The 16,629-nt window shown below is 40.1% G+C and overlaps 1 protein-coding gene across 5 annotated transcripts in view; it reads left to right on the forward strand.

The window, feature by feature from the left end:
• UTRN (utrophin) overlaps positions 1–16,629 on the forward strand; it is a 481,942-nt gene that overhangs the window by 330,454 nt on the left and 134,859 nt on the right. For all 5 annotated transcript variants that reach the window (XM_047859243.1, XM_047859241.1, XM_047859244.1 and 2 more), the window contains one exon: positions 5,594–5,750. In XM_047859243.1, coding sequence (XP_047715199.1) covers positions 5,594–5,750 — 157 coding nt within the window. The remainder of the gene's footprint in view (positions 1–5,593; positions 5,751–16,629) is intronic.

The following is a 16,629-nucleotide window of genomic DNA, read 5'->3' on the forward strand; positions in this document are numbered from 1 at the left end:
TGATAGAACTTTCTGTGAAGGTAGAAGTATTCTGTATCTGTACTATCAGTGTGGTAGCCACTAGCCACATGTGGGCCTATTGAGTGCTTGAATGTGGCTAGTGCAACAGATACTGTGAATTTCAAATTTTATTTATTTTAATTAACGTCAGTTTAAATGGAAGTAGCTACGTATTGTTGGTATGTATTGGAAGCACAGCTTTGGTGTTCTTTTCAGCACAGACTGAATTCCTTTCTTTCCTAGTTGTCTTAACTGCCTTTCTGGGAACAAGAATAACTCCTTTTTAGTGTAACTGGTTATTCTTGCACTAGTAAAGGTATTTTCATTCATTATAACTCGATTTATAATCTATGGGTTTCACTGTAGATGAAAAATAAATTTCATTTGTTGTAAACATGCCAAATTGAACATTTAATTCTGTGCATTCCTCGCACAATAGGAGACACTATGTATTTGCTCCTATTAATTTGGGGCATTGTATTCTTTGGTGGACCTACTTTGCAAATGTATCTTCACTTACCTATAAATACGTCCGAACAGTTTCTGCCCTCTTAAATGCTGCCCATAATGAAAGCAATGCAGTGGAAAGAGTTTAGATTTTAGTTTGGATCCCAAACTCTCTCCTTGGGTTTCCAAGCAAGTTTCTTCCCTGAGCTGTGGTTCCTTCAGAGAGCTGTTAGGTTTCTTGTATCAGAGTATATTTGGTTTACCTGCCTTCCTTCCAACTTGACCCCAGGACTTATTTCTGAAATAGGGCAGTGCCTGATTCCAGAGTGAGTGCTCCATGGATGTTTGTAGTGAATAAGTGGAAAGCTGTATTTTATTTTTATAAATGCCACTGCTTACTCACTCCCACTGTTTGCTCTCTTTTTCATATCTCTACATTGGGAGAAGGAATAAAAATTTCTTTATTTTTTTATTTTTTTTTAATTTTTTTTTCAATGTTTATTTATTTTTGGGACAGAGAGAGACAGAGCATGAATGGGGGAGGGGCAGAGAGAGAGGGAGACACAGAATCGGAAACAGGCTCCAGGCTCTGAGCCATCAGCCCAGAGCCTGACGCGGGGCTCGAACTCACGGACCGCGAGATCGTGACCTGGCTGAAGTCGGATGCTTAACCGACTGCGCCACCCAGGCGCCCCATAAAAACTTCTTTAAAGAAATATTGGAAAGTAAAGGCTTTTGTGATTTAAAATAGATATTAATTCATGTTTCTTCCATAATTTCTTTTCTACCATATTTGAATAATGAGGTACCATTTTAATGGCTCCTTACCTTCTAAGAAGTTTTTTGCATTATATATTTTTAAAAACAGCTGGTGACTTAAAAACATTGATAGAGTTGTAAAATAAATGATTCAATCTAAAAGGAGCTAACTTATGTAAAGCATGTTCTATATACAGGTTGCTAATCCATTCAATGAAAGTATATCTTGTTTTGATCATGTGAGGTACCCAAAGAATGAACTGAAGCAGGTGAAAATTAGGATAACAAGTCAGTTATCCAGAATGTGAGTACTCACAGATATGTGCTAGGTAAAGAAATGGTTTGGGGTGCCTGCATGGCTCAGTCAGTTCAGTGTCCAGCTCTTTTTTTTTTTTTTTTTTTTTTTTTTTTTTTTTTTTTAATTTTTTTTTCAACGTTTATTTATTTTTGGGACAGAGAGAGACAGAGCATGAACGGGGGAGGGGCAGAGAGAGAGAGAGGGAGACACAGAATCGGAAACAGGCTCCAGGCTCCGAGCCATCAGCCCAGAGCCCGACGCGGGGCTCGAACTCCCGGACCGCGAGATCGTGACCTGGCTGAAGTCGGACGCCCAACCGACTGCGCCACCCAGGCGCCCCAGTGTCCAGCTCTTGATCTCAGCTCAGGTCTTGATCTCAAGGTCATGAGCTCAAGCCCTGCATTGGGCTCCATGCTGGGCATGGAGCCTACTTAGAAGAAGAAAAAGAAAAAGAAATGTTTTAAGGTTATGAATATATGATTGATGACTGGTCATCTATAGTTGTGGGGAAAGGGGAAGCTTTAAAATTTTTAGAGTTAAAATGAGAAAGGGCAAGTATACCAAAAACAAATTTAAGGTTTCTACTTGCAAAACATTCAATCCAGTGCCCAAGAAAAGGCTTTCATCTTGAAAGATGAAAGAATTATTGGAACTAGAACACTGAAGGCTACTACGGAAGCATGCATTTATTTGGGCATATGGTAGTAATCCACTGAACACATAGTTATAATCTATTGGAGAATAACCAGAACAGATTTTCCAGGCAAGGTTTCTGCCAAATCAGCTTGCTTTTTATGATGGAAGAAGGAAGATGCGGAGAAATACGTACACCAATGTATTCTCATCTATTTCAAAGTCACTTCAGTATCTCTCTTTAAAAAACATTGCCTTCATCTTTATGAAGAGTCCTTCAGGTGCTAGATGCAATAGATTTCAATGATCAATTTCATTATTTTGTGCGGTCAAAAGAGTTAATTGCATTGGAAAAAAATCATTTGCATGCTCTTCAATACAATGCGTGTATGTAACTGGATTTCAAAGGAATGTAATGTCGATTTAGTTATTGATTAAAGAGTTAAACTACAGACATTGAAGAAGCAGGATCAAATTATCTAAAATAAGAGGTCAGGCTATGTGCTTAAGTGTTTTGCACACAGAGACACTGAAACACATCTTGATTGACTAAAGGCCTCTGATTTCTAGCTGTCATTTTTTTTTTTGCATTTAAAAATACTAGACAGAAATTGCAACACCTCAGTCAAATATATTTATGGCAAAATGATCCGTAAGTGGCAGAGTTTTCAGTTAATATGATTGAAGTTATTTAGTTCTGCTCTGTGACAAGTAAAATTACTGTTTATCAGGGATAGGTAATTACATATTTGGCCTAAAATTAATCAATATGAACACAGGAGAGCTGGCACTCAAGCAGAATCAGGATCTCATTAAAGCAAAATATTGTAAAGTGAGGTCAATCATGCCACCTGTAGAATGAATAGAAGAGAGTATAAATGCAAGAGAATAACATGAACCTTTTAATCATACAGTTCTCAAAGAATTATAAAATACCTCAAACTTCTTTCTGTCATTTACAAATCATTTTTTTTATTATTTCATACCTAGCTCTTTTGAATAAGATCTATAATTTTAAGGTTTGAATAGTTTGCTTTATATTATTAGCTAGCTGACAATGGAACTATAAATAGATGGCAGGACAGTTGGCCTTTTGTATGTGACTGAATGTTGGTTCATGGTATTTTAGAGATCTATGGAACTCCATTTTTTTTCTTTTAGTCAAGAATATTGGCAGATAGAGCATGGCCATTATTTTATGAACAAGAGATGAACTAGAGATCAGATAGTTGTTCTTCTGAAAACATTATGAACTTTTAAACAAAGACTTAGGATGTTGTTGAATATTCACCACTGGGGTACCACCTAATGTGACCAATGGGGAAATACTTGTTTAAATTAACTATAGAAGAGTTATCAGCTTTGGGACAGAAGCTCTAGTAAATCAGATGTCCAGAAAGGAAATTACTGATAGAGCTGAGGGACAGTAGAGGCCATATTTGGTTGGTTGGTCTCATATCACTCAGGGAAGGGGGAGTTTTGTGGAAGTGGGGATCATAATGCTAATGTCAAGGTGACAGCTAAATGAGAGGATATGAAACCTGATCAGCAGAAGTTTCTTGCACCTGAAGTTGCCCCAAGTGGGTGACCTTTGTTGCGTAACAAGGCTGAGGTCTATTTCCATCAGCCCTCACCTCTCAGTCTGAAAGGTCAAGGTAATTCCATTTCACACAGTTGAACACTTACATCCACATTCACTATCCGCCCACTGGTGTGGTGCAGGGCTGAGTCCCTGGAGTTGTTTCTGACTGATCCCTCTTTTCAAGTCCAACGCATGAAGTGTAGGATTGAGGCTGAGTAAGTGGGCTTTCTTCAAGGCCCCAAATTTGTGCTTTTATTTGTATTTTTATTCTCAAGGGCTTTTACTTTTTTTTTTCATTTTGCATTCATTTTTATTTTTTTTTCAATATATGAAATTTGTCGTCAAATTGGTTTCCACACAACACCCAGTGCTCATCCCAAAAGGTGTCCTCCTCAATACCCATCACCCACCCTCCCCTCCCTCCCACCTCCCATCAACCCTCAGTTTGTTCTCAGTTTTTAAAAGTCTCTTATGCTTTGGCTCTCTGCCACTCTAACCTCTTTTTTTTTCCCCTTCCCCTCCCCCATGAGTTTCTGTTAAGTTTCTCAGGATCCACATAAGAGTGAAAACATATGGTATCTGTCCTTCTCTGTATGGCTTATTTCACTTAGCATCACACTCTCCAGTTCCATCCACGTTGCTACAAAAGGCCATATTTCATTCTTTCTCATTGCCACGTAGTACTCCATTGTGTATATAAACCACAATTTCTTTATCCATTCATCAGTTGATGGACATTTAGGCTCTTTCCATAATTTGGCTATTGTTGAGAGTGCTGCTATGAACATTGGGGTACAAGTGCCCCTATGCATCAGTACTCCTGTATCCCTTGGGTAAATTCCTAGCAGTGCTACTGCTGGGTCATAGGGTAGGTCTATTTTTAATTTTCTGAGGAACCTCCACACTGTTTTCCAGAGTGGCTGCACCAATTTGCATTCCCACCTCAAGGGCTTTTACTTTTATTGGAATCTGAATCACACAAAAACGTATCTCAGACACATGGTTTCCTGATTATAAAGTTCATAATTTAAGAATCTGAAGGTCCTTTTCTGTCCTAAACCCCGAAATTGTTATTGAAACAAAGACCTCACCTTTAAACCAGGGGACACAGTACTGCAGTCAACAATTTCTGTCCGATTGTTTTCAGTTCACAATAGACATTTGTCACTGGACACCAGTCAGCCTTGAGCCAAATAGTGTTCTATGCAAGCAATGACTGGTTGTTTTCCAGCTTTTGGAGGTAAATGCTGGTGATGTTCTACTTTCAGTAATTTATTTGGTTTTAAGGAATGTTAAGGCTTTAATAATTTCCTTTCCTAAAAAATTAACTAGCTCTTTTAGAAAGAAAAATAATATGGGCCTGTTGTACATACTCAATTAGTACCTAAATATATAAAAACTACGTGTTTACTGTGTTCTCAGATGTAAGCTCATCTAGTATGTATCTTTCTAAACATTTTATATGCATATAGTTGCTCTCTTTTCCTCTCTATCACTTTCTTCACATAGATGGATGAAAGGAGAAGAAAATTGTAGTTCAGTGTGCATGTATACTATACATAAGCTACTGAAACTTGCTTTCATAATTTTATATCATGGAAATTCTTCTTGAAAACCTCATATTTATGCCTTTGTGGTGTGTAGTTATCCGTTTACAATTTTGATAGGTATTACCAACATATCTGCATATTCTAGCTTCTTCAAAATAACTTGTTTAGGGTTTTTTTGTTTTTTTTTTTTTTTTACTAAGAGTCAGCCTTTTTATTGGACGTGAACATTAGTTCGTCATTCAAGATTATTAGTCTAAGGGAAGATGTATGATTTTTTAAATGCAATTCCAACTTCTAAATGTGGTCAGTACTGTCTCTCAACAGGGCCCACTTGGAGGCCAGTGCTGAGAAATGGAACAGGTTGCTGACGTCTTTAGAAGAATTGATCAAATGGCTGAATATTAAAGACGAAGAGCTTCAAAAGCAAATGCCGATTGGAGGGGATGTTCCAGCCTTACAGCTCCAGTATGATCACTGTAAAGTAAGTTGACCGTATGTGGTGGCGACCTTTTTTGATACATTTTGATTGCAAACTAGACACTCAAAATTCTATATAAATATCTGAGTTGAAACAATTACCACTGAATTTCACTCCCACACCCCATTTCTAATTGTCAGTATTTAGGCATTTAATTTAAGTTGCATGCATCTTCTGAGAAGCAGATATGCTGAAGTGTTATCACCTGACACATTAATTCTTAGATCCTTGTATTATTTAAATTCTTTGCCTTACTAACTTTCCTTTTATTTATTTAATATTGCTTCATGCCCACTTTCTCATATATTACACATCAGCTTGCTTTGTTATATATACATATTTTTTTCTCCTTACATGCAATGCAAGTTCTCATTCTAAATCTGTACATTTTAATGTGGTGTTAGAATTCTGTTCCCACTGGAAAAATGACGACTAATACATGCATCTTCTAAAGGAAGAAAGGAAGATGCCATCTATGTAGTAAGTTTGCTTCAAAATGAGAAGACCTTGAAGTTTATTTTACTTTGAACCCTTGTGACTAGGTTATTCAAATTTCTATTTGGGTAAATTTTCTTTTTCTACTTGAAAAGAGACTATGATAGAGAAATAGTTCTAAGAAAAAAGAAGATGTTGTTGGAATATAGCATGCAAAATAACAACAACAACCAACAATGATAGATTTTAAATCGGTGATTTAGGAAAATCCCATTCTCTTTTTTTCAGCTTTCCCTTCTATTACTTATTCATATACTTTTTTGTGGATTTAAGTGATGAAAAAATAATTCAAAGCTGTTCTAATGGAAGTGCTCTGTTAAGGAATAGAATCTGCATGTGACCATGTTCTGCTAGTTTTGATTAAAACCTAATTCTTGAGGCATGAAATGATTTTCCTCTTCTGGCCTTAGCCAGTAAAGTGCACATCATTGTTTCCAGTAAATGCTGGCTATGTTCTTTCCAAACCCTTCTCCCAGCAGAGTTGCCCTGTTTTAGGTTGTGTTTCACCTAAGAGTCTTAGAGTTGCTGTGCCTGAACCCTTTAGACCTGGGCATTTAGATAATAAAGATGATCCTGATAACTGATGCTGATGATAATAGTGGTTCATTCATTTGGCAGGTATTTACTGAGTGCCTAATGTGCACCAGGCACTATTCTAGGCATTGGAGAGTCAAATGACCAAAGCAAAGTTCTTGCCTGATTCCATGTAGTAAGAGATAAACACTAGATACGCAATAAATACATAATATATCCCATAGTAATAAGTGCCATGAAAAGAGTAAAGCAATGTCAAGGAGAGAAAGAAGGATGGGAGAGTCTCGGCAGCAGAGATGCTGTTTTTGTGGAGATCAGGAACGTGGCATAAATAAGGTGGTTTTTGAGAAAACAACTGACGTAAACATGAGGCAGTAAGTGATGCTATCCGTGGGGGAAGAAATCATAGGCAAAAGGGGACAAAAAGACACTGCCACAGAGGTTGCAGTTTCTGGCCATATTCGAGGAATAGCATGGATACCAGTGTTGTTAAAACAGTCAGCCAAATAGAAAAGAAGGAGATGAGGTTGGGGTAGGAGTGGGAAAAAGGGGTTCAAATCACAGAGGTCCTTGAAAGTCCTTTGTAAGGGCTTTAGCTTTTACTCCAAGTGAGGTGGAAGGTATGGAAGGTTTTGGTAATTATACTGCTGTGATCTGACTTACATTATATAATATTTACAGGTGAAATTAGGAAGAATAAAATATAGAGGAGTTGAAGAACATATTTCAGTAATCCAAGCGGGGGATCGTGATGACTTGGACAAAGGTATAAAGGTGGAGATAGTGAGAAGTAACTGGTTTCTGAATATATTTAGGAAGAACCAAAAGGATGTGCCAACGGAGTGCATATGTGGAATACAGGAGAAAGAGAAGGGTTTATAGTGGCAGGAATCAAAGGTTTTTGGACAAAGCAAATGGGACAGTAGCTGGAGGGGGGAATGTGGGGCCAGGTAATGGTTTTACACAGGTGGGGACTAATTCAACATATTTCTATGCTGATGGGAATGATCTTGTAGAGTGGGAAAAGTCAATAATGCAGGAGAGAGATTACTGGGTAGGGGATGGGATGGGATCCAGTGTACAAGTGTTAACAGTTGGTCTTGGGTAGGAGGGCAAAGAATTCGCCCATTGTAACAAGAAGGTAAGTTGGTAGATTTGCGTGTGGGAACATTTAGATGTCCTCTTTTGATTGCCTCTGTTTTCTCAACAAATAAGAAGCAAGGTCGTCAACTGAACATGAGAAGAAGGAAGACAATGTGGAGGTTTGGGGAAAGAGGAGGTAGAAAATGTAGTCTAGGGGGAGTTGCGGCAAGATGGTGGCTTAGGAGGACGCTGGGCTCACCGCACGTCCTGCTGATCACTTAGATTCCATCTACACCTGCCTAAATAACCCAGAAAACCGCCAGAGGATTAGCAGAACAGAGTCGCCGGAGCCAAACGCAGACGAGAGGCCCACGGAAGAGGGTAGGAAGGGCGGCGAGGCAGTGCGCGCTCCACGGACTGGCGGGAGGGAGCCGGGGCGGAGGGGCGGCTCGCCGGCCAAGCAGAGCCCCCGAGTCTGGCTTGCAAAAGCGGAGGGGCCGGGCGGACTGTGTTCCGACAGCAAGCGCGACTTAGCGTCTGGGAGGTCATAAATTAACAGCTCTGCTCGGAAAGCGGGAAGGCTGGAGGACAAAGGGAGGGAGAGCTGCTGAGCCCCCTGACAACAGAGCTCAGTTTGGTGGGGAACAAAGGCGCTCGCCAGCGCCATTTCCCCCGCCCATCCCCCAGCCGAAATCCCAAAGGGAACCGGTTCCTGCCAGGGAACTTGCTCGCTCCGCGCAAACACCCAACTCTGCACTTTGGCGGAGCCAAACCTCCGGCAGCGGATCTGACTCCTTCCCGCTGCCACAGGGCCCCTCCTGAAGTGGATCACTTAAGGAGAAGCGATCTAAGCCTGCCCCTCCTGCCCCCGAGCACCTTGCCTACCCACCCCAGCTAATACGCCAGATCCCCAGCATCACAAGCCTGGCAGGGTGCAAGTAGCCCAGACGAGCCACACCACCCCACAGTGAATCCCGCCCCTAGGAGAGGGGAAGAGAAGGCACACACCAGTCTGACTGTGGCCCCAGCGGTGGGCTGGGGGCAGACATCAGGTCTGACTGCGGCCCCGCCCACCAACTCCAGTTATACACCACAGCACAGGGGAAGTGCCCTGCAGGTCCTCACCACGCCAGGGACTATCCAAAATGACCAAGCGGAAGATTCTCCCCTCAGAAGAATCTCCAGGAAATAACAACAGCTAATGAGCTGATCAAAAAGGATTTAAATAATATAACAGAAAGTGAATTTAGAATAATAGTCATAAAATTAATCGCTGGGCTTGAAAACAGTATACAGGACAGCAGAGAATCTCTTGCTACAGAGATCAAGGGACTAAGGAACAGTCACGAGGAGCTGAAAAACGCTTTAAACGAAATGCATAACAAAATGGAAACCACCACAGCTCGGCTTGAAGAGGCAGAGGAGAGAATAGGTGAACTAGAAGATAAAGTTATGGAAAAAGAGGAAGCTGAGAAAAAGAGAGATAAAAAAATCCAGGAGTATGAGGGGAAAATTAGAGAATTAAGTGATACACTAAAAAGAAATAATATACGCATAATTGGTATCCCAGAGGAGGAAGAGAGAGGGAAAGGTGCTGAAGGGGTACTTGAAGAAATAATAGCTGAGAACTTCCCTGAACTGGGGAAGGAAAAAGGCATTGAAATCCAAGAGGCACAGAGAACTCCCTTCAGACGTAACTTGAATCGATCTTCTGCACGACATATCATAGTGAAACTGGCAAAATACAAGGATAAAGAGAAAATTCTGAAAGCAGCAAGGGGTAAACGTGCCCTCACATATAAAGGGAGACCTATAAGACTCGTGACTGATCTCTCTTTTGAAACTTGGCAGGCCAGAAAGAATTGGCACGAGATTTTCAGGGTGCTAGACAGAAAAAATATGCAGCCAAGAATCCTTTATCCAGCAAGTCTGTCATTTAGAATAGAAGGAGAGATAAAGGTCTTCCCAAACAAACAAAAACTGAAGGAATTTGTCACCACTAAACCAGCCCTACAAGAGATCCTAAGGGGGACCCTGTGAGACAAAGTCCCAGAGACATCACTATAAGCATAAAACATACAGACATCACAATGACTCTAAACCCGTATCTTTCTATAATAACACTGAATGTAAATGGATTAAATGCGCCAACCAAAAGACATAGGGTATCAGAATGGATAAAAAAACAAGACCCATCTATTTGCTGTCTACAAGAGACTCATTTTAGACCTGAGGACACCTTTAGATTGAGAGTGAGGGGATGGAAAACTATTTATCATGCGACTGGAAGCCAAAAGAAAGCTGGAGTAGCCATACTTATATCAGACAAACTAGACTTTAAATTAAAGGCTGTAACAAGAGATGAAGAAGGACATTATATAATAGTTACAGGGTCTATCCATCAGGAAGAGCTAACAATTATAAATGTCTATGCACCGAATACCGGAGCCCCCAAATATATAAAACAATTACTCATAAACATAAGCAACCTTATTGATAAGAATGTGGTAATTGCAGGGGACTTTAATACACCACTTACAGAAATGGATAGATCATCTAGACACACGGTCAATAAAGAAACAAGGGCCCTGAATGAGACATTGGATCAGATGGACTTGACAGATATATTTAGAACTCTGCATCCCAAAGCAACAGAATATACTTTCTTCTCGAGTGCACATGGAACATTCTCCAAGATAGATCATATACTGGGTCACAAAACAGCCCTTCATCAGTTTACAAGAATTGAAATTATACCATGCTTACTTTCAGACCACAATGCTATGAAGCTTGAAATCAACCACAGAAAAAAGTCTGGAAAACCTCCAAAAGCATGGAGGTTAAAGAACACCCTACTAACGAATGAGTGGGTCAACCAGGCAATTAGAGAAGAAATTAAAAAATATATGGAAACAAACGAAAATGAAAATACAACAATCCAAACGCTTTGGGACGCAGCAAAGGCAGTCCTGAGAGGAAAATACATTGCAATCCAGGCCTATCTCAAGAAACAAGAAAAATCCCAAATACAAAATCTAACAGCACACCTAAAGGAACTAGAAGCAGAACAGCAAAGGCAGCCTAAGCCCAGCAGAAGAAGAGAAATAATAAAGATCAGAGCAGAAATAAACAATATAGAAACTAAAAAAACTGTAGAGCAGATCAACGAAACCAAGAGTTGGTTTTTTGAAAAAATAAACAAAATTGACAAACCTCTAGCCAGGCTTCTCAAAAAGAAAAGGGAGATGACCCAAATAGATAAAATCATGAATGAAAATGGAATTATTACAACCAATCCCTCAGAGATACAAACAATTATCAGGGAATACTATGAAAACTTATATGCCAACAAATTGGACAACCTGGAAGAAATGGACGAATTCCTGAACACCCACACGCTTCCAAAACTCAATCAGGAGGAAATAGAAAGCTTGAACAGACCCATAACCAGTGAAGAAATTGAATCGGTTATCAAAAATCTCCCAACAAATAAGAGTCCAGGACCAGATGGCTTCCCAGGGGAGTTCTACCAGACGTTTAAAGCAGAGATAATACCTATCCTTCTCAAGCTATTCCAAGAAATAGTAAGGGAAGGAAAACTTCCAGACTCATTCTATGAAGCCAGTATTACTTTGATTCCTAAACCAGACAGAGACCCAGTAAAAAAAGAGAACTACAGGCCAATATCCCTGATGAATATGGATGCAAAAATTCTCAATAAGATACTAGCAAATCGAATTCAACGGCATATAAAAAGAATTATTCACCATGATCAAGTGGGATTCATTCCTGGGATGCAGGGCTGGTTCAACATTCGCAAATCAATCAACGTGATACATCACATTAACAAAAAAAGAGAGAAGAACCATATGATCCTGTCAATCGATGCAGAAAAGGCCTTCGACAAAATCCAGCACCCTTTCTTAATAAAAACCCTTGAGAAAGTCGGGATAGAAGGAACATACTTAAAGATCATAAAAGCCATTTATGAAAAGCCCACAGCTAACATCATCCTCAACGGGGAAAAACTGAAAGCTTTTTCCCTGAGATCAGGAACACGACAAGGATGCCCACTCTCACCGCTGCTGTTTAACATAGTGCTGGAAGTTCTAGCATCAGCAATCAGACAACAAAAGGAAATCAAAGGCATCAAAATTGGCAAAGATGAAGTCAAGCTTTCGCTTTTTGCAGATGACATGATATTATACATGGAAAATCCGATAGACTCCACCAAAAGTCTGCTAGAACTGATACAGGAATTCAGCAAAGTTGCAGGATACAAAATCAATGTACAGAAATCAGTTGCATTCTTATACACTAACAATGAAGCAACAGAAAGACAAATAAAGAAACTGATCCCATTCACAATTGCACCAAGAAGCATAAAATACCTAGGAATAAATCTAACCAAAGATGTAAAGGATCTGTATGCTGAAAACTATAGAAAGCTTCTGAAGGAAATTGAAGAAGATTTAAAGAAATGGAAAGACATTCCCTGCTCATGGATTGGAAAAATAAATATTGTCAAAATGTCAATACTACCCAAAGCTATCTACACATTCAACGCAATCCCAATCAAAATTGCACCAGCATTCTTCTCGAAACTAGAACAAGCAATCCTAAAATTCATATGGAACCACAAAAGGCCCCGAATAGCCAAAGGAATATTGAAGAAGAAGACCAAAACAGGAGGCATCACAATCCCAGACTTTAGCCTCTACTACAAAGCTGTCATCATCAAGACAGCATGGTATTGGCACCAAAACAGACACATAGACCAATGGAATAGAATAGAAACCCCAGAACTAGACCCACAAACGTATGGCCAACTCATCTTTGACAAAGCAGGAAAGAACATCCAATGGAAAAAAGACAGCCTCTTTAACAAATGGTGCTGGGAGAACTGGACAGCAACATGCAGAAGGTTGAAACTAGACCACTTTCTCACACCATTCACAAAAATAAACTCAAAATGGATAAAGGACCTAAATGTGAGACAGGAAACCATCAAAACCTTAGAGGAGAAAGCAGGAAAAGACCTCTCTGACCTCAGCCGTAGCAATCTCTTACTCGACACATCCCCAAAGGCAAGGGAATTAAAAGCAAAAGTGAATTACTGGGACCTTATGAAGATAAAAAGCTTCTGCACAGCAAAGGAAACAACCAACAAAACTAAAAGGCAACCAACGGAATGGGAAAAGATATTCGCAAATGACATATCGGACAAAGGGCTAGTCTCCAAAATCTATAAAGAGCTCACCAAACTCCACACCCGAAAAACAAATAACCCAGTGAAGAAATGGGCAGAAAACATGAATAGACACTTCTCTAAAGAAGACATCCGGATGGCCAACAGGCACATGAAAAGATGTTCAGCGTCGCTCCTTATCAGGGAAATACAAATCAAAACCACACTCAGGTATCACCTCACGCCAGTCAGAGTGGCCAAAATGAACAAATCAGGAGACTATAGATGCTGGAGAGGATGTGGAGAAACGGGAACCCTCTTGCACTGTTGGTGGGAATGCAAATTGGTGCAGCCGCTCTGGAAAGCAGTGTGGAGGTTCCTCAGAAAATTAAAAATAGACCTACCCTATGACCCAGCAATAGCACTGCTAGGAATTTATCCAAGGGATACAGGAGCACTGATGCATAGGGCCACTTGTACCCCAATGTTCATAGCAGCACTCTCAACAATAGCCAAATTATGGAAAGAGCCTAAATGTCCATCAACTGATGAATGGATAAAGAAATTGTGGTTTATATACACAATGGAATATTACATGGCAATGAGAAAAAATGAAATATGGCCTTTTGTAGCAACGTGGATGGAACTGGAGAGTGTGATGCTAAGTGAAATAAGCCATACAGAGAAAGACAGATACCATATGGTTTCACTCTTATGTGGATCCTGAGAAACTTAACAGGAACCCATGGGGGAGGGGAAGGAAAAAAAAAAAAAAAAAAGAGGTTAGAATGGGAGAGAGCCAAAGCATAAGAGCATGTTGAAAACTGAGAACAGACTGAGGGTTGATGGGGGGTGGGGGGGAGGAGAGGGTGGGTGATGGGTATTGAGGAGGGCACCTTTTGGGATGAGCACTGGGTGTTGTATGGAAACCAATTTGTCAATAAATTTCAGAAAAAAAAAAAAAAAAGAAAATGTAGTCTAGAAGTGGGTGAGTTAAACTAGGAATGTAAAACAAGACCACGAGCATTACGAAAGGCCTGCTTGAGGCCAGTGCTCATGAATTTAAAGTGAGAACAGTCACTGTGAATGTTGTTCCTTACCCATGTGGAGTTGTCTCACCAAAGGCGAGGAGTCAGTTGGAGAGTTGAATTGACCCAAGCACATGTGATAGAGGAAGAGAGGGGCAAGGGGGTTACAGAAATACAGGGGAGCTATAGTAATGATCACATGTGGAAGTAAGGCTGGGTAAAGGAAGATATGAGGATATTAGAGATGAGGGACAGTAAAGTGGTGTTAGAAGTCAATGAATTGGACATGGCAGAGGAGCTGAGGATTAATCCAAATGGGGGAACCGGGAAGGGGCACAAACTGTAAAGAAAACAGATTGTGATCAGAGAAAGGATGCTAGAAATCAAGTTTGTGGTGGCGTGCATTTATTGTTAAATGACAATCTCCAGTGTCCTTTTGTGAGAGTGAGTGGCACAGGCAGGGTGGAGAACAAGGTCCTTGGGGAAAAGTGGATAAGAAGCTGAGAGGCTGGGGTAGCTGCAGGATCATCTACAGGCACAGTAAAATGATCATCACCAGGAGAAAGAGCCTGATTTGTTCAAAATGTTGATTATGAGAAGGAATAGTGATAGCAGTATGGTTAGGGATTAGTGTAGGTTGGAAAAATGATGGCTTCACAGTCCTTTTATCTTTTGAGTCTTAAAACTGTGCAAAATACCTTTGGTTGGGGATGGGAAGAGGAATAGTTTAAGTTGGATATAGTTTAGCCTTGGTTTCTAAATTTCTTAGTGCCTGCTACCAGACTTTTCTCTGGTTACTATTACGTCGTTATCACAATTGCCATCACTTAGCATGTTGTGCATAATCCAGACTACTGTTGAGAGGCCTTATCAGTAGGTCTTATCAGTAAGTAAGTCTTATCAGGATTTTCCATTTAATAGTCTATACTTCTTTAACTTTGAGTTTTATAGTAGAAAGTTTATATGAATATGGTACTGATTGAGTCTCAGAGTGTAGGGCTGGGTTGTTTCTCACCTCATTGTTTACCCTCACTGGAAATAATCCTTTGTGGAATTTCATGTTGATTGTAGATTCTAGAATATGATACTTTATTGTGATCTGTCATTGTCTGCCTTCCAGTTTATCAATGATGGAAAACTACAGGCTTTCTTAATATCATGTATTAATAAATGTTTTGACACAAGCATCGTGCATAACTCTGAGAACTAAACAGGTTGTTATGCCAGAAATAAACTATAGAAGAGATTTCAGAGATTTGTGGAGGTGTGATTTAGTTTGCAAGGGCCACATAACAAAACACCATAGATTGAGTAACTTAAACAAGAAAAATTAATCTTCTCACAGTTCTGGGGGCTAGAAGTTTGAGGTCAAGGTGTGGGGTTGGCCTCTTCTGAGGCTTCTCTCCTTGGCTTGTGGATGTCTCTTCCCTGTGTCTTCACCTGGCTTTCTCTTGGTGAGTATCCGTATCTTTTAAAACTGCTCAAAATACCTTCCTTTTATAAGGACACCAGTCATGTTGGGTCAGGGCCCCACCCTAATGACCTCATTTTAACTTAACTACATCTTTTTTTTTTTTTTTTTTTTTTTTGAGAGAGAGACAGAGCATGAACAGGGGATAAGCAGATAGGGAGACACAAAATCAGAAGCAGGCTTCAGGCTCTGAGCTGTCAGCACAGAGCCCTATGCGGGGCTCAAACTCAGAAACCGTGAGATCATGGCCCCACCCAAGTCGGACACCCAACTGACTGAGCCACTCAGGTGCCCCTATTTAATTACATCTTTAAGGACCTTATTTCCAATCACAGTCACATTCTATCAAAAGTAACCTTCTTTCCCAGCTGTCAAGTATAATGTTTCTAATCACTATAAATTATTACAGTGAGGGCAAATCACTATGCATTAATACAATTAGGTCAATATTTAAAGACGTGACACCTACCTGTAATTATTTACCTTTCTTACTAAACTTTGCCAGCCATAATCATTGAATAGTCTAATTGTAGTTGAACCTCAATCTTGCCAATGTTCTAACTTAAATATAATTATCTGTGATCTTAAAATTAAAATCCCTTTGGTTGTACATATGGTTACTCTGTTTCAGGTCAGCTTTTCTTTCCTGTGTCCTTGGAGATGTCTTTGACCCCTGCCTTCAGGTTCTGTTTATCAGGAACAATCTTTATTTAGAATTAGAATGATCAATTATTAAAACTGTAAGAGGCCCAAGAAATAATTTAGTCTAGCCCCCTCACTGATAGTGGAAGAAAATGAGACCCATGGTGTGTTTTAATGAAATCTGACTTTTCACCCCTCCCTTCCTTTCTCACTCCCAACAAATTCCTATCACTTACCCCCATGTCTGGCAATTTCTAGGACACCAGAGAAACATGGATGCAGAAAACAGACACAGTCCCTGTCTGTGTGGAGCTTACAGTCAGGGGAGAGCCTACGCCTGCCCTGCTTAACCTTACAGTCTCTGTTTCTTCCCTGTGTTATGAGAAATCATTTCCAACAAGGATTGTGACTGAGCTGTGGACTGTGCATTGCTGTCCCAAA

Source organism: Prionailurus viverrinus, chromosome B2 (genome assembly GCF_022837055.1).
Source record: "Prionailurus viverrinus isolate Anna chromosome B2, UM_Priviv_1.0, whole genome shotgun sequence".
Taxonomy (NCBI): domain Eukaryota; kingdom Metazoa; phylum Chordata; class Mammalia; order Carnivora; family Felidae; genus Prionailurus; species Prionailurus viverrinus.